This window comes from Callospermophilus lateralis, chromosome 3, assembly GCF_048772815.1.
Source record: "Callospermophilus lateralis isolate mCalLat2 chromosome 3, mCalLat2.hap1, whole genome shotgun sequence".
NCBI lineage: Eukaryota > Metazoa > Chordata > Mammalia > Rodentia > Sciuridae > Callospermophilus > Callospermophilus lateralis.
Genome location: NC_135307.1, coordinates 26,867,768 through 26,891,644, shown reverse-complemented (window position 1 = coordinate 26,891,644; position 23,877 = coordinate 26,867,768). Strand labels below are relative to the sequence as shown.

General features: G+C 54.0%; 1 protein-coding gene across 2 annotated transcripts in view; it reads left to right on the top strand.

Moving 5' to 3' along the window:
• Tmem63c (transmembrane protein 63C) overlaps positions 1–22,748 on the top strand; it is a 65,740-nt gene extending 42,992 nt beyond the window's left edge. The window contains exons 10-25 of one of the 2 annotated variants that reach the window (XM_076849805.1): positions 1,318–1,426; positions 3,501–3,574; positions 4,533–4,613; positions 4,714–4,840; positions 5,507–5,640; positions 7,047–7,169; positions 7,627–7,780; positions 9,200–9,306; positions 10,436–10,522; positions 10,720–10,785; positions 12,273–12,435; positions 12,666–12,771; positions 13,168–13,335; positions 15,161–15,270; positions 16,671–16,739; positions 19,937–22,748. In XM_076849805.1, coding sequence (XP_076705920.1) covers positions 1,318–1,426; positions 3,501–3,574; positions 4,533–4,613; positions 4,714–4,840; positions 5,507–5,640; positions 7,047–7,169; positions 7,627–7,780; positions 9,200–9,306; positions 10,436–10,522; positions 10,720–10,785; positions 12,273–12,435; positions 12,666–12,771; positions 13,168–13,335; positions 15,161–15,270; positions 16,671–16,739; positions 19,937–20,137 — 1,879 coding nt within the window. In that variant the 3' untranslated portion in view covers positions 20,138–22,748. Of the gene's footprint in view, positions 1–1,317; positions 1,427–3,500; positions 3,575–4,532; positions 4,614–4,713; positions 4,841–5,506; positions 5,641–7,046; positions 7,170–7,626; positions 7,781–9,199; positions 9,307–10,435; positions 10,523–10,719; positions 10,786–12,272; positions 12,436–12,665; positions 12,772–13,167; positions 13,336–15,160; positions 15,271–16,670; positions 16,740–18,465; positions 18,611–19,936 lie in introns of those variants that run through there. The other variant, XM_076849806.1, reaches the window with a different exon arrangement.
• The last annotated feature ends 1,129 nt before the right edge of the window (positions 22,749–23,877 follow it).

Here is a 23,877-nt window from a genome sequence, read left to right as displayed (position 1 = left end):
CAAACTGGCCATTTGTGAGGGCTGGAGAACACAGTCCTGTTTGCTTTAGTATGTCCAGCTCCCAAGAGGCAGAGACCCTCTTGGTCCAAGATGTGGCCTCCCTGATCATTCAGGGTTCAATTCCGCCCTCGTTGGATCGAGTGAACCATGAACCTGTCAGTCTCCCCCTCCAGTCCATGGAGGGACTAAGAGATCACGTGGTGGTTGGCACCTACCTCTGCCACCCACTGACCCTGGACCTAGGGCTCTGGAGTCTCATGAGAATATGCACCTACAAAACTCAGGCCCGTTCTGGACCTGGCTCCGAGTAAGCCCTTGACAGTGTTAGCCCTTCCTCCAGAGCCAGACCCCTGGCCACCACTGCCACCCCCTTTAAGGTGTCTGAGAGTGGGGACTCCAAGAAGTTGGTCTGGAGGATCTGAGGACATAATGGTGGCTGGAGGGGGTCTGGGAACACTTGTCAGAAGGGCCAGAGTGGCCGGGGGGCCAGGGTGGGAGGAGCTGGGTGGAAGCTGCTTAGCAGCCAGTGTGAGCAGTTTCAGTGGCTCAGCAAACAGGTGGGTGGTGCTGGGCAGGAGGGGCAAGCAGGGCGGGGAGCAGGCCCCGTGGGTGTAAGACTGGAAGACGCCACACCACACGACACAGATCACCAAAGAGTTTCCACTTTATTACAAAAGGCTGTGTGTTTATATAGGTCCAAGGAGAGGTAGCAGGGCTGAGGTAGACAACAGGTCGCCCATTTATTGGCAAGCTCTTCCATATGTCAGTTCCGGAGCCCAGGAAGTTAATTCTTATTGGGGCTAAGGCTTCCCACCAGCAGGGTTAGAACATTGGCGCTGGCAGGAACATTTCGCACCAGTGAAAGAAACAAAGAGGAGAAAGAGGGTCGTTAGACGCCATGTTGGGTTTCATTTTTTCTGGGGTGCTGCTGCCGTTATGTTTTCCCAACAGTGGGGATCTGGGGACACTGTGGTGGTGGGTTTGGGGACACTGGGGGGGTCTGGGGACTCTATGGTGGTGGTTCTGGGGACACTGTGGTGGAGGGGGTATGTCTGGAGACACTGTGGTGGGGGTTATCTGGGGACTTTATGAGGGAGTTTGGGGATAGTGTGGTAGTGAGGTCTGGGGACACTGTAGGGGGTGTCTGGAGACACTTTGGAGGGTCTGGGGATACTGTGTGGAGGGGTCTGGGGACACTGGGAGTGTCTGGGGAGACCGTGATAGTCTGGGGACACTGGGGCTCTGGGAAGACTGTGGTGGTCTGGGGACACCGGGGCTGGGGCCATGGCCAGCTCTCACAGCCTTCTCCCTGCGCAGGAGCAGGCTCCTGTGGCTGCACAGCCTCTTCGCCTTCGTCTACTTTCTCACCAACTTCCTCTTCATGGCTCACCACTGCTTGGGCTTTGTGCCCAGGAAGAACCAACAGGTGAGCAGGTGAAGAGCCCCTCCCCCACTGGCCCTTCCAGGCCGGCCTCAGAGAAGGCCCAGCTCGGCGCACCCCAGGGGACTGACCTCCTGAGCAGGTGCACACCCCTCCTTGCAGCCGGGTGGCCGGGGGCCTGCTCCCTGCCCTGCTCGCCCCTCCTGCCCAGCCCGGTCCACCTGTTTGCTGAGCCCCTGAAACTGCTCACACTGGCTGCTAAGCAGCTTCCACCCAGCTCCTCCCACCCTGGCCCCTCGGCCACTCTAGCCCTTCTCCAAGGCCCCTGGACCCCTCATTCACAAACCAAAGAGTAACAAACACTGGGATACACAGGAGCCTCCATCCTTAGTGGTCAGGGTCCCCTGCAGCCCACTCCAGCTGTGCCCAGGACTTTCCTTCTCCTCTCTGAGGTCGCAGACCCCTGTGCATCCCCACTGTCTCAGTTTGGCACCCCCTACCTCCCAAGCGGACCCTGAGACCATGGCTTGAGTGACATTCATATATCTGGGGGGTGATCTCAGGAAAGGCCAGTAGGGGAGCAAGGACCAGAGAGAAGGTGGCCAACAGAAGGGAGGGTGGGGAGCAGTTTAGCAGTGGGGGCAGCTGCAGTTTAACCCTCTGGAGAACTCCAAGAGCTGCTATAGGACCCGTGGCCTAGAATTTTCCCAGCCTGGAAGTGAGCACTTTGGAGTGCCCCCCCCCGCCCCCCGGCTGCCACCTCACGACTCCCTGTCCACTGTTCGAGGGCTGCATCTGGGGACTTGAACTCTTCACTTCTTGACCTGTGCATGCTCCCAGGGCTAGGAAAGAGTGCTCAGGAGGACACACCAGTGGCCATGGGTGGGCAGCAGCTCTGCCACCTTCCTGGACCAACACCTGCCTCGAGGGAGGGGCCTTCAGGTTGCCCATGCTCTGTGGGAAGGGAAACCAGAGGATCAATATCTTGATTCCATCTCAGGTTTTCAAGGGTTCAGGGGAGTATGATCCACTCCACCAAGGCTGTCCCCGCTACAGGACTGCTTCATTTGAACTCAGTCCAGAGTGCAAACGCACACGCCCTAAAAACTCACCCCAGGTGTTTCCGCCTCCCAGGCAGGGAGGCTTGGCCAACCGTGACCAAGGTCAAGGACTCAGCTACTTCAGCTTTTCTTACTATCACCAGATGCTTCTGCCAAGACCCCCATCTCTCAGTCTACCAAATGCCATCTTGAAGGTGATGGTCAAGGAAGCTATTTCCCACCCACAGGATGAAATAAGAACTCCAGGCAGGGGGCCTCTCCAGTCTCCTTGCAGAGTCTTGCTGTGTTCGTTTTTTGTTACTGTTCACCTGAGATAATCAGCTTAAAAAGAAGAAAGGTTTATGTAGCTCACAGTTTTAGAAGTTCCAGTCTATGGTCAGAAGGTCCCGTTGCTTTGGGCTTGGGTCCAGGCAGCATGTCGTGGTGGGAGCATGTAGCAGAAAAGGCTGTTCACCGTGTGGTAGCGGGGAAGCAAAAAGAAGAGGAGCCTGGAGTCCCAGTGTCACCTCCTGTGACTAAGACTTCCCACTTATCCCCACTTCTTAAAGATTTCCACTGGCTCCCGATAGCACCAAGCCTTTAGCACATGCAGGACATTCCATATCCAAGCTATAGCACCTGCCCTTGTCCCAGCTCCCCTGTCCCTTCTAATTTTAGGGGGTTCCATGGTTATGTGGGACTTTCTGCTGGAATTGGGGAGGGGGTTTGCAGGGAGATCTGGATTCACTGTGGAGCTGCATGTGTTCTGACCCTCCCCCGGGCCCTGTCTGCAGGTTTCTCCCTTTCCCTCCCACTAATCAGCCGTCTATGGCAGGGGCCCAACAGCTGTGGCCCAGAGAATGAGAGAGGCACAGTTTGCTGACCTCAGGGCTGTGGGCTCAGCTGCACACCAAGACAAAGAAACTGGCACTTGCTTACTTAGCAAGGAGGTCCTTGGCATCAGGCCGCCTGGTGTGAACAGAAGGCCTGCTCCCTGGGACTCTGGGCCACCCAGAAACCAGACATCTGGAGTTCCTGTGCAAGCTGAGTCTTCTCTGTCCATTTGCCCTCCCACCTAGGTCACAAGGACACTAATGATCACCTATGTGCCCACGGACATCCAAGACCCAGAGATGGTTAGCAAGCATTTCCAGTAAGTGGGGTGCATTGCCTCCGCCCGTATCCCTACCTGGGTCCTCCTGTGGGTCTCAGTTAGTTAGCTGGTGGCCTTCCCTGGCCTCGGCTCAGAATCAACTTTCCAGAATAGAGAGGAGCCCCAGGGCTGGAGCCGGGTTTCAGGAGCCGGGGACTTCCTGCATGGCTGGGTAGGAAGTAGGAGGTTTTTTTGTTTTGTTTTGTTTCGGGGGGTATACCAGGGATTGAACTCAGAGGCACACTACCCATCCACATCCCCAGCCCTATTTTGTATTTTATTTAGAGACAGGATCTCACTGAGTTGCTTAGAGCCTCACTTTTTATTTTTAAATGTCTTCTTCGTAGTTTTATTTATTTATTTTTATGTGCTGCTGAGGATCAAACCCAGTGCCTCGCGCGTTCGAGGCAAGCACTCCACCGCTGAGCCACAACCCCAGCCACAGTGCTTCACTTTTTGCTGGGGCTGGCTTTGAACTTGTGATCCTCCTGCCTCAGTCCGGAGCCTCTGGGATTACAGGCGTGCACCAGCGCACCTAGTTAGAGATGTTAATTTTCCTTTTTCTTGTGGCTCCAGTTTCTGAGTCCAAGGAGACCCTGCACCGCCCAGGGCTCAGCATCTTGAGACCTCTTCGGTGACTTCAAGTTCCTATCCCCAGATACCCTGTCCTCTGAGTCCACTATCTTTCATGAGCAGCTCTTTCCTGGTCCTCAGTGGTTGAGGCTCTGCCCTGAGCCACATTCTGGGCCATGTAGGAAGGATGTGGTAATCCTCCGATTACCAGAATTCAAACCCCAAAAGTAGTTTGGCCTTAGAAGCGAGAATGGATTCTCCCACTAGAAAAGGTGGGCATGCCAGGCAGCTGGGCTATGCAGCCTGTGGGCGGCCATGCTGGGCAGGGTGAGGGCAGCACCTCCTAGCCCCCCAGCTGGCTCAGCATCTGTGTGTGTGTCTGCAGTGAGGCCTATCCAGGCTGCGTGGTGACCAGGGTCCACTTCTGCTATGACGTCAGGACGCTGATCGACTTGGATGATCAGAGGTGAGGCTGCAGCAGCTCCTGTCAGAATCTGGGCTGGGGTGCGGAGGAGGACGGGCCTCCACTGACCGGAAGCTCTTCCCCCATTGCCCACCTCTGACAGGCGCCATGCCATGCGCGGCCGGCTCTACTACACGGCCAAGGCCAAGAAGACTGGTGGCAAGATCATGATCAGGATTCATCCCTGCTCCCGCCTGTGCTTCTGCAGGTGCTGCACCTGCTTCAAGGAGGTAACCAGCAGGGGTGTCGGATGGCAGGGAGGGGCCAGGGCCCTGGGGCTCCAGGCTGTCCCTTGCTCATACCCTTGGGCCCCCCGGCCCTGTTGGGGTCTGCCCCATGTTCTGGTGCTCACTGGCTCCAGGCTGTCCCTTGCTCATACCCTTGGGCCCCCAGGCCCTGTTGGGGTCTGCCCCATGTTCTGGTGCTCACTGGCTCCAGGCTGTCCCTTGCTCATACCCTTGGGCCCCCAGGCCCTGTTGGGGTCACCCCATGTTCTGGTGCTCTTGTCTCCCTTCTGCTACTGGACAGAGGGTCCAGCGAGAACACCGAAGGCTTCCAAAGAGATAGGGGAGACACCTGTCCCCGCTTTGTCCCCCAATCACGGGTTTTGAGACTTGGACTCCTGCTTCAGGGCAGAACTGGACCCCCAAACAGACCAGAAAGACTCCCCCTCCCCTGACAAAGCTGCACGTTGTACTGTCTCTGTGCTCCAGCCAAGTCTGGAGCACCCCTCTGCCCCGCTGCACCCCACTGTCCCCGGGCCTAAGGCAGGGAGTGCAAGGCAGAGCCAGCCCCTGGTGTTCTAGAGGTGACTTGGAACCCTGCCCCTGGGTGCCTTCCTGGGATTCTGCCCCCACCCCCCACCCCCCGGCTCTGAGGGCTGCCTCTCGCCCCAGGTAGATGCAGAGCAGTATTACAGTGAGCTGGAGGAGCAGCTGACGGACGAGTTCAATGCCGAGCTCAACCGCGTCCGGCTGAAGCGTCTCGACCTGATCTTCGTCACCTTCCAGGACTCCAGGATGGCAAAGAAGTAAGTGCCACATGGTAGCCTCTGCCCCAGCCCAGCCCCGAGGTGAGCGTCTCCCGAGAGAGCCCCCCAGCTCCCACATTTTGACTGACTGCTCTGCTCCTCACAGGGGCCACTATCTTGATTTCCAGAGCTTGGCCCTTCCCATGTCCCCCAGCTCCCAGGGCTCTTTAGGGGTGCCTAGGCACTGGGCTCCTTACTCCACGTGTCCTGATTTCAGTACAGAGGTGGTCACCATAGCCTTTGCCTCTTCTGGGTCTTGCCGAGAATGACAGCCATTTTACCCTCATTGTAAACACATCACCCTCTCCCTCACCACTACGTGTTGGGAGAGATAAGCCCGCCTTGCCCTTTCTCCTCTCTGCCATAGGCATCCTGGTATTCATAGCCCTATAGCCACCCCCATAGCCACCCCGCTCTTCTGTCCTAGCCTCTGGCAGTCCCACCTCATTAAGAAATGAACTAAGTTCATTCTGGAATGTCCCAGAAGGATCCTCAGGATTGGGCTAACTAGAAGGGAAGTCCAGAATCAGTCTCTGAAGGATTTTGGGGGTCCTGCTCTTCTGGTGGGAGCCTGATAATGTAAGGCACTTCATCCTCACCCACCCCGGCCCTACAAAAGAATAGTGGACCATCTTAGATTTAGTTACCCCAAATAATGGCACACAATTTTACAAATTGCTTACACTCTGAATCTTCTTGTCTGATTTTGTTATTGCTATCTGCCCTGTCCACCTCCCAGATGGTGGACAAGGATCATATACATTCATACCTACATACATATATAAAGTCTATTCAAGGTGTGTGTTATATAAATGAAATGCCTTACATTATAAGATAATCCTGTTCATTTCCTGAGACGCTGCCACTTGATAGAGAGGATCCAAGGCTTCATAACAATAGAATTTGAATTAGAAGGTCAAAGATGAGGCTCTAGTGCAAGTACCTGCCCGCTTTTGGATCTATCTTGAGGCACCTCACTTTAGGAAGCTGTGCGATTGAGATTCCATTAATCACCAAAGATCACCAAGGAGCACAGTGCCAGGCACATAGGAAGAATTCAATAATGAGGAGTTATTGTCATTAATACAAGGCTCAAACCAATAGCCTCCTATCAACCTCAAAGCAAGACCAGGCCTCTGTGTTGCCGAGGGGAAGGCAGGAGCTGAGAACTGTGTCCCTCCCTCCCTCTCCTGAACAGTCTAGGCCCCCTCAGATGCCCCTACCCTCGGATACTGGGCCTTAGAAACTATCCTAGGAGACACATCCAAGGCTTTGAGATCCCCCAGGAAGTGGGGTGCCCACCTGTGAGACTGCCACAATGACCCTGGGACCCTGGTCTGTGGCCTTCCGAAGCTCAACCTCCCATCCCCAGACCTCGGTCTCCTCCTCTTCTCCCATCTCTGCAGCGTCCTGGAAGATTACAAGTACATCTATTGTGGTGTGTACCCCCAGCAGTCCTCAGTGACCACCGTCGTCAAATCCTACCGCTGGAGGGTCATTCATGCCCCACACCCCAAAGACATTATTTGGTAAGCCTCCGCTGACCCTCCCCTCTCCTCTGAGCTCCCCTGAGACTGCAGACGACAACAGGAGAGAACCTTCTCTCCCCACCTTATGGCCAGCAGACTCTCCCCGAGGAACAGCCCAGCACTGTCCAAATACAGTCCCTGCCAAGCGGTGCCGGGTACTTCCTGAGCACCACGAGCCTCTGCCCACCCAGCACCCAACCCTTGGGGAAATTGTTTTTTTCCTGCAGAAAGAACTCAAGTATATTTTTTACACACATGAAATATGTCCTAAGCCTTTATAAGTGGTGTGACTCAGGGGAAGGCAGAGGGGCCCGTGGCACACAGGTGTGTGCCCAGGAGGTTGAATTAGACCAGGGCAGCCCAGGTCCAGAGCTGGCATGCTGGAAAGAGCTCGTGAGCTCTCTCCAAGGGCTCGGACCAGGGTTCTAAGCGACTTCCCTGCTCCATCCCTCCCTAGGAAACACCTGTCCATCCGCCGCTTCAATTGGTGGGCCCGCTTCATCGCAATCAACACCTTCCTCTTCTTCCTCTTCTTCTTCCTCACCACGCCTGCCATCATCATCAACACCATCGACATGTACAACGTCACCCGCCCCATCGAGAAGCTGCAGGTGCCTCCTCTGCTCAGGCCAGGCCTGGGGGCCCCAGGGAGATCCAGGAAGAACTCAGGCGAGGATAGGATGGTGGGCCCACTGGGACAGGGCCACAGAGCCCACCTACGGCCAGCGTGGTGGAGGTGGAGTGGCCAGTGGTGGGGTAGAGTTTCCAGTGTTCTAAAGGAGATGAATGTGGGTCATTGCTCATCTTAGAGTTAGAGGCTAGAGAGGAAATGGAGAGTGGAGGGGCCACAGGCAGTTCCCTGGGGTGAGTATAGGGGGACAGATGGTCCCACCATGGGCTTGGAGGTCCCATTACAGGAGGTCACTCTAGGCCATGGAGTGTTCAGAAGGCATGACAGGTGTGAAGAGCTGTCTTGAAGGTGAGAAAGAGTAAGAAAGTCCCCACACAGCCCTTGGAGACCAGGGAGACCTTCAGACCTGTCTCCAACTCCCTCACTTCCAGTAGGAGGCCTCTTTGAAGTTAGAGGATGCCTCCAACTGGGAGGGCAGATCCTAAGTTCTTAGCACTGGTCTGATGCCAAGTCCTATGGCCGCCATGCTGTTTTAATGAACTGGAAGTCTGGTCCTTCCATGTTATCCCCTCCATGTGCCCAGCAAAACACACACACACACAAACACACACAAACACACACACACAAACACACACACACACAAACACACACAAACACACACGCACAAACACACATGCACACACAAACACACACAAACACACACACAAACACACACACACAAACACACACGCACACACAAACACACACAAACATACATGCACAAACACACACACACAAACACACACAAACACACACACAAACACACACACACAAACACACACAAACACACATGCACACACAAACACACACAAACACACACACACAAACACACACGTACACACAAACACACATGTACACACAAACACACACACACAGTCAAGCCACACCACTTCTTTTGCTTACTTTGTCAACTCCACAGCAGGCCTCAGACCTCACACACGCTGGGTTCCCTCTGCTCTCCTTGGGGACACCCCATCCCACTCTCCCTGCATTCTCGGGCCACTCAAGCACATCACAGGAAGGCAGCGTTGTCTCTCTGAGCTGTGAGACGTGAGCAAGAGCTTTTGAATCGCTAGGGGAAGCTCAGGCTGCCTCTCCAGTGATCTCAGCACAGAAGGCCATGCCCGCTGGGGACTCCACTTGACCTTGGGGTGTCAGCCTCTGCCTCCCCCAGCCAAGAGAACTCCTGGCCAGGAAGGCACTTGAGAAAGCGGGGCCGCAGCACGGCCTCCGAGACAGCAGCCTGCTCTTGGATTGAGCTGGAGGTGGAGAGCAGGGGTTAGGGGGAGGCTGGGGCTGTTGGGGGAAGGGGCTGGGTGCACTGATGTCTCTGCTGCCCTCCTCCCGTCTGCTCCTGCAGAGCCCAATTGTGACCCAGTTCTTCCCCTCCGTGCTGCTCTGGGCCTTCACAGTGATGATGCCCCTGATGGTCTACTTCTCTGCCTTCCTTGAGGCCCACTGGACCAGGTGAGCGCAGAGCCTCCTCTCCTAGCCCAGCTCTTGACTCCAGCCTCCCCCCCTTCCTGATTCCCCACCGGCCTGGTACTCATTCCTCCATGGACTCAAAGAATGATAATCAACATGGGATGGCTTGGATACTGGAAACCATCCCGAAGACCAACAGGTGTTTTCTTAATGAAAAGGTGTGCTGGGTTGTGTCTGGGGCTCTGACCTTGAGGATGCTGAGACAGAGTCACCATCTAAGGGATATGAGGCCCACACAAAGTTCCTCCTTGGGCTGCTCCCTCAGCCCCCAGCCATGTACTGAGGGGATGGAGCTATAGACACGAGCTAAACAGTGTCAGGAAGTTTACACAGAAAGCACAGGATGAAAAGCCTTGCTTGCCAAAGACCAGGGAAGCAGTTGCGGATGTAGCCGAGGGGCCCAGGGATGCAATCGGACTGTGGATACCTTTGGCCCACACAGTGTCAATGCTTCGAACACTGGAGATTTTCCATTTGTTCTTCTGCTTCCCTGCTAGTATCTAGTTGGGTACAAGTATTTGCCATATCCCGAGTAAGTGGCACTGCTTTGGCTTGAAAGCTATGTAGGTCTCAAAAGTTATTCCCACCAAATATGGTGGTGCATGCCTGTAATCCCAGCAGATTAGGGGCTGAGGCAGGAGGATCCTAAGTTCCAAGCCAGCCTTAGCAATTTAGGGAGGCCCTAAGCAGATCAGTGAGACCCTGTCTCTAAATAAAATATTAAAAAGGCTTGGGATGTGGCTCAGTGGTTAAGCACCCTTGGTGGGGTTCAACGATCCCTGGTACCAAAAAAAAAATTACTCCCTGCACCAAAAGTTCCTGACATTTACCCAGACATAAGCCAGAGGTTTGCCCCAACAGAAATTTTTATAGGCCTTTCCTCTGCCAAGAACAAGGTTTATATTGATTAATAAAATCCTCAGGGACTCTGAGGATCATCAGAAATGTCTCTTTGATACAGAGATGTCAAATGTATGGCACATATGGCTTTCCCTCCCCTTCTTCTTCCTGTGCCTGGGACAGACATCACTGGGGCCCTCCTCTGTAATTAGATCTTTGGTTCTTATTATGTCTCACACACTGATGGACATCTCTCTTGGTTCTCTTCTAGATCAAGTCAGAATCTGATCATAGTGCACAAGTGCTATGTCTTTCTGGTGTTCATGGTGGTCATCCTGCCCTCTATGGGACTGACCAGGTACCTCACTCCCAAGGACCCCTCCTCTCCCAGAGGTAGCCCAGGGTCAAGAAGGAAGAGGGCCAGGTGACCGGCCAGCTAGAATCAAGCCAAGAGTCTTTGGGGATTGGCAGAGGGAAGCCAGATAGAGGAGTTGAACCCTGGGCTTTAGCTCACAGACTTGCTAACTAAAGGGCTGGCCTTCTTCATGCTTCTAGTTTGGATGTCTTCTTCCGTTGGCTCTTCGACATCTACTATTTAGAGCACGCCACCATCAGGTTCCAGTGAGTACTCCCACACACTTCCCGGGCTTCTTGTGTCCACGCTGGGGTGGGGGTGTGTATCCGTCTCTGAATCCAGCACCTGCATCGCTCACAGGGCTGTTCAGGGATGTGAACAGCACGTGAACTCTCACTAGGCAACCTTGGAACTTTTCTGGGCTGTGACCTCTTTGGCAATCTGGTGACATTTGGGGATCCCTTCTTGGAATGATGTTTTTGAAATCACTGTAGATTTATAGGGTGTTGCCCCCTCCCAAAATGTACAGGGTGGGGTCCCATGTGCCCTTCACCCACTTTTCTCTAATGGTAGCATTTTGCATGATGATAGTGCAATATAAAAACAGGAGAGTGACATCGGTACAATCCACAGAGCCTATTCAGACCTGTCCAGTTTACTCTGAATGATATCTCCAAGTGTGCCAAGTACAGGGATTGCAAAGAAAACCAATTATATTGAAATACGAATATCAGGCCAAGCACAGTGGCACACACCTGTAATCCCAGGAACTCAGGAGGTTGAGGCAAAAAGATCGTAAGTTCAAAGCCAGCCTCAGCAACTAGAGAGACCCTGGGGCAAAATAAAAAAAAATTAAAAGGGCTGGGGATGTGGCTCAGTAGTTAAGTACCCCTGGGTTCAAGCCCTGATACAAGAAAAATGAAAAGAGAAAGAAGGAAGGGAAGGAGGGAGGGAGGGATTCTGAAGGAGTTCTGAAATGAGTCTGGGGACTCACAATTCTCTCTTTTCAAGGAAGTTGACATAAATGTGCCGACAGGGACTGGGAAGTCACAGAGATGCTTGGATCTCCACATTTTAAAATATCCTGATGACTATATTTCAGTATGATGGTTTTCTTTGCAGTGCATGTGTTTTGCACATGGAAGTCACCCATTCAGAGAAGTTGGGTGGCTCCCAGGTACAGTTGGACAGTTCCCTCAAGGACATCTCTGCAGCCAGGAGACTTTTAACCATGTGTCACTTAACAATGTGTCTAAATCATCATTTTGAAATGGTGATGAGCACAAATGGTATTGTATAATGTCAGCCGTGTCTGCGATGCAATTTCAGTTGGAGACAAAGTCACACGGTGGCTGACAGTCCTGCGATGTGTGGCCCACAACCTTAATTGAAGGAAATACTGAATTTCCGTTACAGATTAATGAAAATAAAGATGTCATTTCCCCCCACCCGTAGTCCCCCAGAATTCAGAATCCGTGAGCCCAGCTCACATTCCAGCTTTGGAGCATCCCAGGGCATTCATGTCCTTGCACACTCAAATGCAACTCTGAAGGCCACAGCCCCACCAGGGGACATGACCTGTGGGACCTCCGTTGTATACACAATTTGGAGTTGGTCCAAATGTCCTGTGGCCACACCTGATAGGAAACTTGTCACCCCCGCCACCCACCCTCTATTGTTTCTCTCTCCTCCTCCCTCTCAACTCCTGCCGTCCCCTGGCTCCTCACTGTCTTCCGCTCTCCCCACTGCCCAGGTGTGTGTTCCTGCCAGACAATGGCGCCTTCTTCGTCAACTACGTGATCACGGCGGCCTTGCTCGGCACAGGCATGGAGCTGCTGCGCCTGGGGTCCCTCTTCATGTACAGCACTCGCCTCTTCTTTTCCAGATCGGAGCCCGAGAGAGCCCACATCAGGAAGGTGAGGCCCAGCCCTTCCCTGAGAACAGCCCTTAGTTTCTCTTGGGAGGGGACCAGGATGGGGCCCCTGCTGGGAGCACCCAAGGACAGGTGGCTGCTTCTTGGCCCCCAGGGCTGGCAGGGAGTGCTGCCTGGGCCTGAGCTGCCGGCCGGCTCCCAGGAGGAGCCAGAGATGCAGTCAAGCCAAGGGTGCCAGGAGACCTCAAGGTGACCCCCTGCCTTCTGCCCTAGAACCAAGCCATGGACTTCCAGTTTGGGCGGGAGTACGCATGGATGCTGAACGTCTTCAGCGTGGTGATGGCGTATAGCATCACTTGCCCGATCATCGTCCCTTTTGGTGAGTTGTCTCTGCAGCACACCCGGGGCTGCTCACTCTCAGACTGGAGGAGGAATGGAGCCCCACATCAGGCCACCTCCTGGAGCAGGAGGGGACCTGGGACAGCCCGTGGTGGGGAGGCACCGGGGCCAGGACGGGGTCAGCTGTCTGCTTTGCTGGCAGAGCATTTGTTGAATGAATGCTTGAGTGGTTGGCTTGGTGAAACTAGCGGGATGGGTTCTGGGGCTCAGGGGCAGCTGCTAGCTCTGGAGGTCGGTCTCCCGGGGCCTGCCTTTGCTCTTGCTGCTCTGACAGCTCGGAATTGGGCCTCTCAGACCTGTGGAGACCTCAAGGGAGCACAGGTCTTGACTGTGAAATAGCCACTGACTGTGTCTCCATCTTTGGCCCCTCCCCCAGGGCTTCTCTACCTGTGCATGAAACACCTGACGGACCGTTACAACATGTACTACTCCTTCGCACCCACCAAACTCAACGAGCAGATCCACATGGCCGCCGTCTACCAGGCCATCTTTGCTCCGCTCTTGGGTCTATTCTGGATGCTCTTCTTCTCCATCCTGCGAGTAGGTGGGTGCCGAGCCTGCACGGCGATCCCACCTCAGCCTGCCCCACTCCTCTGTGGGTCCCTCGACATCAACTCTGTTAGAGGACAAAAGCTCAGGGAGAGCCAGATGTGGCCAAGTCCAGTGCCTCCTCTGGGCCTGCAGGGTCTTGGCATAGCCTTGAGGATCGGTATGGATTTCGGTTTAGGCAAGAAACATCCTTCGTTCTAAATCCAAGCGGACAGGAAAATGGGATAGTAGCTGTTGTGGGGGCTCAATTCTCGTGACATTTCTTCTGGGATCCTATAAGGTGCCAGGGTTATGGGTTTGCCAGAACCCTGGACGAGTAGTCAGATCTGCGATGGCAGCCAGCCTGTCCCCGACTCTACTGTTACACAGGGCAGCCCGGAGACACCTTCATGGAAGTCCCCACAAACCACAGACTGGGCCTCCCTTGGCTTTCTCCCCTTTGACTCACCAGGCCACTGCCCGCCTTCAGGTCACTTGACCTTAACCTTTCCCTGGGTGAAGAAGGGAGAGGCAGTGTTCCCGTGGCTCTCTGTCACAGTGGCATCTGAGAGCCACCTACTCTGTCATTAGTGTGGCTTAGCCTTTTGTCATCACCCCCCACCTCTGACCCCTGCCTGTTTCTTGTCCTGCTACCTTTTTCTGATTATCTAGAACTATTTCTAAGGGCAAAAAGATACAAGTTTATTACAAAAAATAGAAAAAATATAAAGGCCCAAACCTAAATCCCCCATCATCTCATCCCAAGCCCCGTGTCTCCTGCAACCAGGCCTCCTCCTGGGCTCGCTCTTGGGGATCAGAACAAAATGAGAGGGAGGGAGTGTGTTGGTCATCGTGACCGCCCTGTTACAGCCTTCCGTCCTGAATCCTGAGTTTTCCCCTGAACGTTAAGTTCTGAGCCTTTTCCTGTGTTATTAAGAGACGGCGTGAACACCTGCCTTTCGACGGCTGCCTGGGGGCTGCTGGTTGTCAGCTCTCTATTGGGGGATGGGGAGGGTCTTTGTCATTTTGTATTCTTGCACAACCACTGGGGTCAGCATCATGAAACAGTCACCTTTGACTGTGAAGGGCCACTTTCCACATTTACTTAGTTAGAAAAGAAAAGGAACCATTCAAAAGGAACTAGATACTCCCATGTGGAATACAAATGACTTTTGATTTCTGGATCGCCGTTCCATGCCATTACACAGGTAATAAGCATGCTCAATCTGGGCTCGCATGGAGACGTGGAGTCACAGGTAGTGGCAGAAAGGATAACTCCCAGATACTTCCCAGGGACCATGGAGAAGGGAGTGTGACTGGTCAAGTGGACTGGTCAAGAAGGACTCAGGAAGGACATGCTTAATGGCTGATATGGATACTTAGTCAATCAAAACCTTTTTTTTTTTTTTTTTTTTTTTTTTTGGTACTGGGGACTGAACCCAGGGGTGTTTTACCTCTAAGCCACATCCCCAACCCTTTTTTGTATTTCATTTACAGATAGGGTCTTGCTATGTTGCTTAGTGCCTCGCTAAGCTGCAGAGGCTGGCTTTGAACTTGCAATCTTCCTGCCTCAGCCTCCCAAGCTGCTGGGATTATAGAATCAAAACATTTTTTTCATGGAATCCACAAGATACCAAATTCTGAACTGGTCAAAGAGAACAGAAGGATGGTGTCATCAAAACTCACTGATTCTCAGAGAATTGGGCAGGGTCTCTGCCCCTAGCTCAGAGCCCCTCAGGAGGTACCGGGATGGTTCCCAGCTATGTGCCAACCATCTCGGCCTAGACGTCCACCCAGCGCTCCACTGCGCTACGCTCACCCCCTTATCTTCTTTCCGGCAGGTTCCCTCCACAACATCACCTTCTTTTCCCTGACCACCCTTATCGTTTCCATGCTAATTGCCTTTTTTGGCGTTTTTCTGGGGAAGCTCCGGACAGTCCATGACTATGAGGTGAGTTCCTGCCTGCCCTTCCTCCTGGGTTCTCCCAGTCCCCGCGGACAGGGCTCTGAGACACCTTCCTGGCCCAGTCACAAGGGCACCACATGGCAGGAGGGTCGAGCCTCTCTCTGGGACTGGGGTGTGTGTGCACATGCTTGCCTCGCGCTACTCGCTCAGGCTGGCCCCCTCCAGGAGACACTGCCCTGTCTTTTGCCACCTGTGGGCACCTCCTCCAACCGCAGACAGCTGCTGGCCCGCCCCTCCTACCACGTGAGTCCACTGTAACCTCTGGGCCATCAGCACCATCCCAAGGGCTGAGAGAGAGGGCAGAACAAAGGCAGGTGAGGGTGGGGGCGGTGGATGGGACGATGACCTGGGGCAGGACAGAGAGTCCTCCCACCTTTTAGAATCCCAGTCTAGGAGCTGGAGGCTCTCTGTTCGGAGATGGCGGTCATGATTCCTCTGGCTCTGTGGTAGGGCAGCCCAGTCTAGGCCACATAGGAAAAGGGAGCCAGCCCATGTCCTCTCAGAGCCCTGCCAGCCACTCTGTCTATATCAGCATTTCCCAAAGTGACTGTCTGCCCAGGAGATTGGAATAATGATAATTCACAGATACTTCCCAGGGACCATGGTAAGAGAGGTGGCCGACGGTCATGACCGGTTTAACAGGCTGATGTGGATACTTAGTCAATGTTACGTGTTAAGTGTTACGTATGTTTTGTTACGTATTTACTTTTCCAGTTAACTTTCTGCTTATGGCTACTGGAGCAGAGTTTGTTTATAACAGCAAACTGTTTCTTTTTCAAATGAATGTAACATAAAGAAAAGAAAGTCGGTTCTAATGGCTGCGACCCTGCTGAGTTGGCAGAGGGAGCTTCTGTGAGGCATTTCCCTTGGCTTCTGGTGTCTGTGTCCGAGGCTCTGGACACAGGCACCTCCTATCCTCTTGTCTGGCCCCCTTGCCCCATTGCTGGCCAGAGTGTCATGCTAGGGGAGGGCCAGAGTGAAGGACAACGCCCCCTCCCATCTTTCTATTACGACAGTGTCACAGGATCTGGTTGCCCATGTCACTCTACAGAAGGCAGGTGGCAGAGAACCTGGACTGGATGAGCTTAGGACTCTTCCAAACACAACAGAGGGGCATCCTAACCCCTAACTGGGGTCCCGTCTTTGAACCTCAATTTCAATTCTGCTTACTTCCCCTTTTATGATGCTTGGGAAGAGAACATTCCAGAAGGGACTCCTGGCATCCTAATCCTCTCCCTGTCCCCTTGGGCTTCCATCCTTCCCTCTGGACTAAAGTTCTGGAAAGAACAGTGTGGCAAGAGGCCCAGGCCCAGGCTTCTCGGACGTGGGGAGTAAGGCGGCAAAGAGCAGCCCCCACTGACCCTCCATCTCTCTCCCTGTGGCAGTCCGAGGAGGAGATCGAGACAGTGTTTGACATGGAGCCAAGCAGCACGTCCTCCACGCCCACGTCCCTTGTGAGTCACCCCCTTCACCCTGGGGCCAGGCAAGGAGGGCGGTACCTGCAGGGGTGGCCTACTCCAGTGATGTTGGGGGGCACCAGCTTAGTGCCCATCCTGGGTATTGGGGAGGAGGAGCTGGGGCCTCTGGGTTCCCTCCTCTGACGCAGCAGGACTCGGCCCAGGTCCAAATGCTGCCGTGGCCCTGGCTGAAGAGCCGGGATATGAGAAGATCCAGCAATTACTCGACATTCCCTAGAAGGCACCCAGAGAGGAGGCAGCCAGAGAGGATGTACTCGGTCAGGGGGACCCCGATCTCAGAGACCTCATTCGTGTAGACCCAGGGGCATGCTGGGGCTCGGCCTCAGGACCCAAGGCTGCCTCCAGGGCACAGGTGCCAGGCAGAGCGGCGCAGACAGAGCTGCAGGGAGCTATTGGAGGATGCACCAAATGGTAAGGCAGGAACACCACCAGATGAGTGAGCCCTGGAAGAGCTGAGGCTAGACTCAGAGGCAGGTGCCACGGGGCTGGGTGTGAGCTCCCACGCCCACGTGGCTGGGCCTGTGCAAGCAAGAGCACTCACCCACATCCCAGCCACATGTGCGCGTGCAGAGCCACTGAGGTGTGCGCCGAGCCTGGGTACCAGGTTGTCCATTCCTAGGTGCTGGGCACCTCGGAGGAGCACTGAAGAAGGGTGCCAGCTGGCCTGGGCTCTTGGGAAAGCTGGCACATTTCATGTCACTCCAGGAATGGAAGGAGGGTTGCTGGGGGAAATAGGGAGCGAGAAAAGCATTGGAGGAAGAGGAGTAGCCTGTACAAAGCCAGAAGAGACACTCTGGAGCGTGCAGGGAGATGGAAGGCAGCTTTCTGCATAGTGGACTGAAGAGTGAGCCCTGTGGGCAGGGCCTGCAGGAGACGAGGCTTTCTCTAGTGGTCAGCAGAGCTGAGTAAAAGTGCATAGACAGAAACGGAGACAGCGGTGACACACCCACTCACCTGCACACAGAGCTGCCAGGACTCCAGGTTTGCATCACTCAGAAAAAAAGCCTACAGACAGGGACAAACTCCTTCGAGAGGAGGCCAGAAGGAGAGTAAGACTCCAGAGCAGGAAAGTCCTTCTTCCCTGGGCCCTTCCAATAGAAGCATGCTCATTCTGTAGGCAGTTATCAAAATCTTAGGAACCTGGGGTTCTACCATTTTCTGTCTTTTTTTTTTTAAGAGAGAAAGAGAGAGAGAATTTTTTAATATTTATTTTTTAGTTTTCGGCGGACACAGCATCTTTATTTGTATGTGGTGCTGAGGACAGAACCCAGCGCTGCGCACATTCCAGGCGAGCGCGCCACCGCTTGAGCCACATCCCCAGCCCTTGATCTTTTGATAAACCCAGACAATAAGAGGTCTTCTTCCCAAAGGAAGCTTCAAAAGGTCAAAAAAAAAAATTGGGGGGTGCTAGGGCCTCCCACATACTAGGCAAGGGTTCTACCACTGAGCTACACCCCAAGCCCCAACAGGTCAATTTAAATAGAGACCACAGGACATAATCAAGGAAGTGGCAGAACAAAGTTTAGTAGGACTATAAATCCTGTGTGTGGTTTTTTTTAATCACTATCAGGCTGGAGAACACAGCTCAGTAGTAGAGGGTAGAGTGGTACCAGGCCCAAGGTTCAATGCCCAGTATTCCCCCCCAAAAAAAAAAAAATTACCAGAATTTGTTATTTACTTACTTATTTATTTTTTGAGACAGGCTCGCGCTCTGTTGCCCAGGCTGGTCTTCAACTTCAGGCTCAAGTTACCTCCTGCCTCAGCCTCCTGAATAGCTGGGACTACAGGCACTCGCCACTGCTCCTGGCTTAGAATTTTTTAATCTTTCATTATGACAAAATTGTAGATAATTATGGGATAAAACAGATAAGCAAGAATAAATAAGGAAATAAAAAGTTCATATTCTTACCGCCCAGAGTTGATCACTGATACCCTGGTGTATGTTCTTCCTAATATTTATATACATATATATGTTTGTATCTCTTCTAGATAATTATGATCATATATATGTAACTGGTTATATAGTTTTTGCTAAAATTACATAATACTCTACGTATGGTTTTATAACTGCATTTTAGTTCACAAACACTATCTTGCCACGTATATACATTTTTATCTCTTCAAATATCCAATCCACATTCAAACTGCCCTAATACTTCCAGAAATATCTTTTACAACTTGTCCAAACCAAGACTCAATCCAGTACCTGTGCTAGATTAATCTGACACCTGTACACCTGGTTGTTTTGTCCCTTTTATTTTGGGACAGTCCCTTTTTAGGATATGTTGGAGACACCAAGTCAGTAGTCCTGCAGTGGTGCCACCTTTGGGATTTTCTGGCTGTATCTTCATGTTCCCTTGTGGAAGATTCCACTATCTTCCACCTTCCTTGAAAACTAGAAGTTCCATTGAGGACTTTATAGGCTCAAGTTCAACATGGGGGCTAGAATGCATTCGGGGTGTGCTGTGCCTCACCCCAGGAACATCTCCTTTATGCCCATCAACTATGCTGGAAGGACCCCCTGACTTTTGTCATCATCTATGGAGTTTAGTTTAGCACAAGCCCCACAGAGGTTATTTGGTTTCATTGAAATAAACACCTATGGAAAGGATTAACTCTATCCCATAATTACCTATTTTCAAAGTAAGGGTGACAAATCACTCTATTCCCTGGTACTTACTGGTTTTCTAATCTGCTGCACTCTTGGGCATTCCTGGGGCAGTTCCTGGGTTTGACATGTCCGACAACCCAGGTCTCAGATGGCCCTCGGTTTCAAATTCCGACTCCTAGGCCAACCCCTGACCCACCCCAAAGGAGTTCCAGTGGCCTGTGATGCTGCTTTATGAAGTGCACTAGATCCTAGCTCAGGGGAGCCCCTGTCATCGCCCCTGGTTCAGCCTGATTGAGAATGAATGGAGCTTGTTTAGAAGGAACAGTGGGCTGAGTTAGGTCACATGCCCCTGAACTAGCGGGGGGGATCAAGGGTGTTCATGATAGCAAGGGCAGCTAGGTGGGAGGGGAGGGCTGGCCACAGGCTGCAGGCTGCCGGGGAGGAAGGAAGGATTGGTGGCTTGGAGGAGCAGAGGTGACAGGTGGAGCTGAGGGAAGAGGGTGTGCCCCAGGCCTTGCTTCCTTGTGACCTTGCCCCCATCTCCCCTCTCTATCCCGAGCAGCTCTACGTGGCCGCCGTACTGCAAGAGCCGGAACTGAACCTGACCCCAGCCTCCTCCCCAGCCCAGCACACCTACGGCACCATGAACAGCCAGCAGGAAGAGGGAGAAGAGGAGAGCGGTTTGAGGGGCTTTGCAAGGGAGCTGGACTCTGCCCAGTTTCAGGAAGGGCTGGAACTGGAGGGCCAGAGCCAGTACCACTGATCAAGACTCCAGTCAGGGGCCGGGGACACCTGGCTCGGGGAGGCAGGAGGGCAGCCCGGACCTCCCCACTCCCTCCCACAGACTTTGGGAAGCTCCAGGTGGAGACATCTGCAGCCCGGCCACAGCCACATGGAGACCCTGACCTGCTGACCGATCAGAACGGGAGGCTCTGGGCAGTGCCAAGGGATCCCAGGATGGGATGGAGAAGGCCAATGCCAAGTCTTGGGAGACATGGCTGAAACCCAGGACACAGACTGAGTGGTGGGTACCTTCTGGGGTCGAGATGGAGAAGGCGTGTATAAGGGAGGAGCAGGAAGAAGCCCGCCCAGGCTCTCTGGGGTCTCCATTGCCCCTGCTCCAGCTGCCCTCCAGGGAGCTTCTGCTGCTCCACTCCCAAAAGAGGCAAAGGTATGTGCACTGGGTGTCACCCGGACTCTGGAGCATCTCAGCACAGGAGGATGAGGGGATCTGTAAAGTCTCTGCACTTACAGCCCCAAGCAGGGGACAGCCGAGACTGCAGACCTGAGGTGACTGAGCCCCTTTCTGTTCCTCTGCCCTTGGGAGATGTCCCCAGGAGCGGCAGGGTGGAGGCCCTTTTTCTACTACTGCTAGGGTAGCTGGGACAAGGTTCCCCGGGCTCATTAAACCAGACCTGTGTGCATCCTGGTGAAGGGAGCCATGGCAAGTTCTTGCGGGTTGTGATAAGGTGGGGAGGGGCAGAGTCAGAATTCAAGGAAGGGAGCTCTTACCCCCAAACTCCGGGGCAGTGGGAAATGGTCACACCTCCCCAAACCCTGGGGCTGAGTAAGAAGATCCCCAAAGCCAAAGAGATGGCCACCAAGTCCTTCCCCTGCCTTTCATCCATCTTGAGTCCTGGGTCCCCAGCTTGGCCAAGATGGGTGACAACTAAGGGTAAGAAATCCAGGCTTCAAAATGAAGGCACTGGCCATCCCCTGCCCTCCAAGGAGGATCCTAAGTGACCTCCAGTGTGGCCCTGGCTAAGACACTGCAGACAAGGGTGAGGAGGGATGAGGGGTGCATCTCTCCATGGAGAAGCCTTTTCTGGTGGGGCAAGGATGACCTCCCAGAGCTGCCTCCCACTGAGGCTTGGAGGAACTGAATCCTGAACAATGCTGGTGACCCTCAGCACCTCTGCTGTCATCCTGGGGGAAGGGGAGGAGTAAAGGCCTCTGCCTCTTGACAGGCTGCCTTCAGGATTACCATGCCATCAGCATTACCCAGCCAGGGTCCTGAGTAATGACCCTGGCTGCATGTCCAGGCCCTTCTGGGCCTAGTAAACCACACAAGCCAAGTTGCATGGGGTCTGCGAGTTCCTGAGCCTCTTGAGCCCCCTCCTCCATAGGTCTGGCTCCCTCCCTTCTTCCAGCCTGCTGCAAGTGGGCCCAGGTCCCCTTCACCTCAGTGTATCCACCGTCCCAGGCACATGGCTCCCTGAATGCAGATCACATAGGCCCATCCCTAGTCTGACTTTGCCCACATCCCAGCCCCAGCTTCAAGCCTCACCCCAGGTGAGAAACAACCACTCGAGGGACCTAGAGCACTATTTTCCCAGGGCTTAGCCCTGACTTTGGCACAGAAGATCCTTCCAGAGAGCTTGGGTCATCTGGGGAGGAAGCTATCTTCCATCCCTTCTCCAGCTTGGAATAAAGGAAAAAGTATACTCATCCAGGCCCCAAGCACCCAGATCCCACAGGAACCTCTCCCCTGGAATGTCACCCACCAAGGAGGGGAAAGCACCCTCCTGTAGCAGAGTGGTCCAGCCCAGAAGGGAACTCTGCCCACAGTGGGAAATGACCGGCACCATGCCCTACCTGCCCTGGCTAGTGGCTATTTGATATGTATGGGGTGGGGTGCTGACAGAGGCTGGCCTGGGGCCTGTCCTTCTCTGGGCACCACTAGACCTGCCCCTGGCCCTGCAGCCCTGCTGGACTGTTGCTGCTGGTCTTGCCACGGGGCCTTCCCTCTTCCCCCACTCCCCTGAAGTCCATGGAAGGGCTCTGCAAACAACGTGGCAGACGGCTGGGGACTTCCATCTAAATCTGAGTCAAGTACTGGAGTGACTGTTGAGGAAGTGCCAGACTCTACTTGCTTCTCTACTCTTCCTGGAGACCCAGGGCCATGGAGAAGGCCCTGGTGAGCATACTGGACCTCAGCCTCCCATGGTCACTGGGGACGGAGGGGTCCTTCAGCTCCTCACATGCATACCACATCCAGGCCCTCCCTGAGAACCTCCCCTCTCCCACCTCCCCTCCCAGCCCACACCGTCTTGGCCTGTCTTCCACCATCCCACCCTTCCCCACCCCAAATCCATCCATATAATCCTTTCTGGAGGGAGCTGCCTCTTGGGGACTTGGTGTGGCCTAGAGCCTCCCAGAGGGGCCTCCCCAGGCCTTGAGCAGCCCCAGCCCTGCCTGCCTGTCCCTCAGTTGCCTCTGGAAGCAAAGTGCCTATCAGCAGCATTGCGTCCTCTAGGGGCCCTGGAGGGGTTGTGGACTAACCTTGGCCACCACCACTAAAGGAATGTGCCAGAATGCTGAACCTTCTTGTTATCAATGCTATGACTGTGCCTTGAATAAATAAGTCCTCCCAACCTCTGCCGGCCTGTGCCTCTACATCTGGGCCAAGCCAGCAGGGCCCTCCTCTACCTGCAAGGAACCAGAGCTCCTACGGATAACCCCCAGGGCCTCCGGGCCCAGGCACCACGCCTCCCTGCATGGCTTTTGCCCCTGGGGCCAGGCCTGCCCCTCAGCAATCCTCTCACCCCTGAGGCCTTCCTTCCCTGGCGCTGACCCCAGAGGAAGGCCAGGCAAGGGCTGCCTTTTGCTGGAGGGATGGGGAATGGCTCAGCCTTCCCTGCTGTGCAGAGGTGAGAAAACTCTGGCCCTTGAGTCATCCAGGAAACCCTAAGGGCAGCCTCACTGGAGCAACAGAAGCCCCAGATGAATGCTGGGCCCTGTGAGGGGACAATTGGCCTCTGCCAGAGGAGGGACTAGATTTCAGGTGGAGGCCCCATGAAGAGTGACAGGGCTCAGGTCTACACCTAGCAAGGGACAAGGGGGTCAGAAAGAGGTTGGGCATCAGGGAGGTGTGGGGGGCAAGCTGGGTTAGGCCTGGGCAGGACAAGAAATGCAAAGGCTGTCACACCTGTGGCAAGGACGAGAAAACGGGTCCCTACCCAAGGAAAATGTCTCCGGGTAGGAGACTCTGGTTCTGGCCTTTCCTTCATCTAGCTGATGACCCTAGGCTGGTTACCTCACAGAGCAAGTCAGGGTAGGAGACCAGGCACAGTGTGCACCCCAGCAATCCCAGCTGCTCTGGAGGCAGAGGCAGGAGGGTTGCAGTTTCAAGGACAGACTGGGCCACTTGGACCCTGTGCAATACTATGATTTTTTTTTTCTTTTTAAAGACAGGGTCTCACTAAGTTGCTCAGGGCCTTGCTAAGTTGCTGAGGCTGGCTTTGAACTTATGATCCCTCTGCCACAGCTACCGGAGCTGCTGGGATTACTGGCATGAACCACGGTGCCCGGCTTTACAAAAAACTCAGTGGTAGTGTGCTCCTGGCTTCAATCCCCAGTACTTGAAAGAGAAAAAGAAGGGGTAGGAGTCCATGCTCTGCCCTATTTCTGAAGAGAGCAGAGTCCCCCTGCCGGGGTCAAGGAGGCTTCCTTCCCACTGCTGCTGTGGGGACAGAGGATGAGTCCAGGGGTGGCTGTACCCCA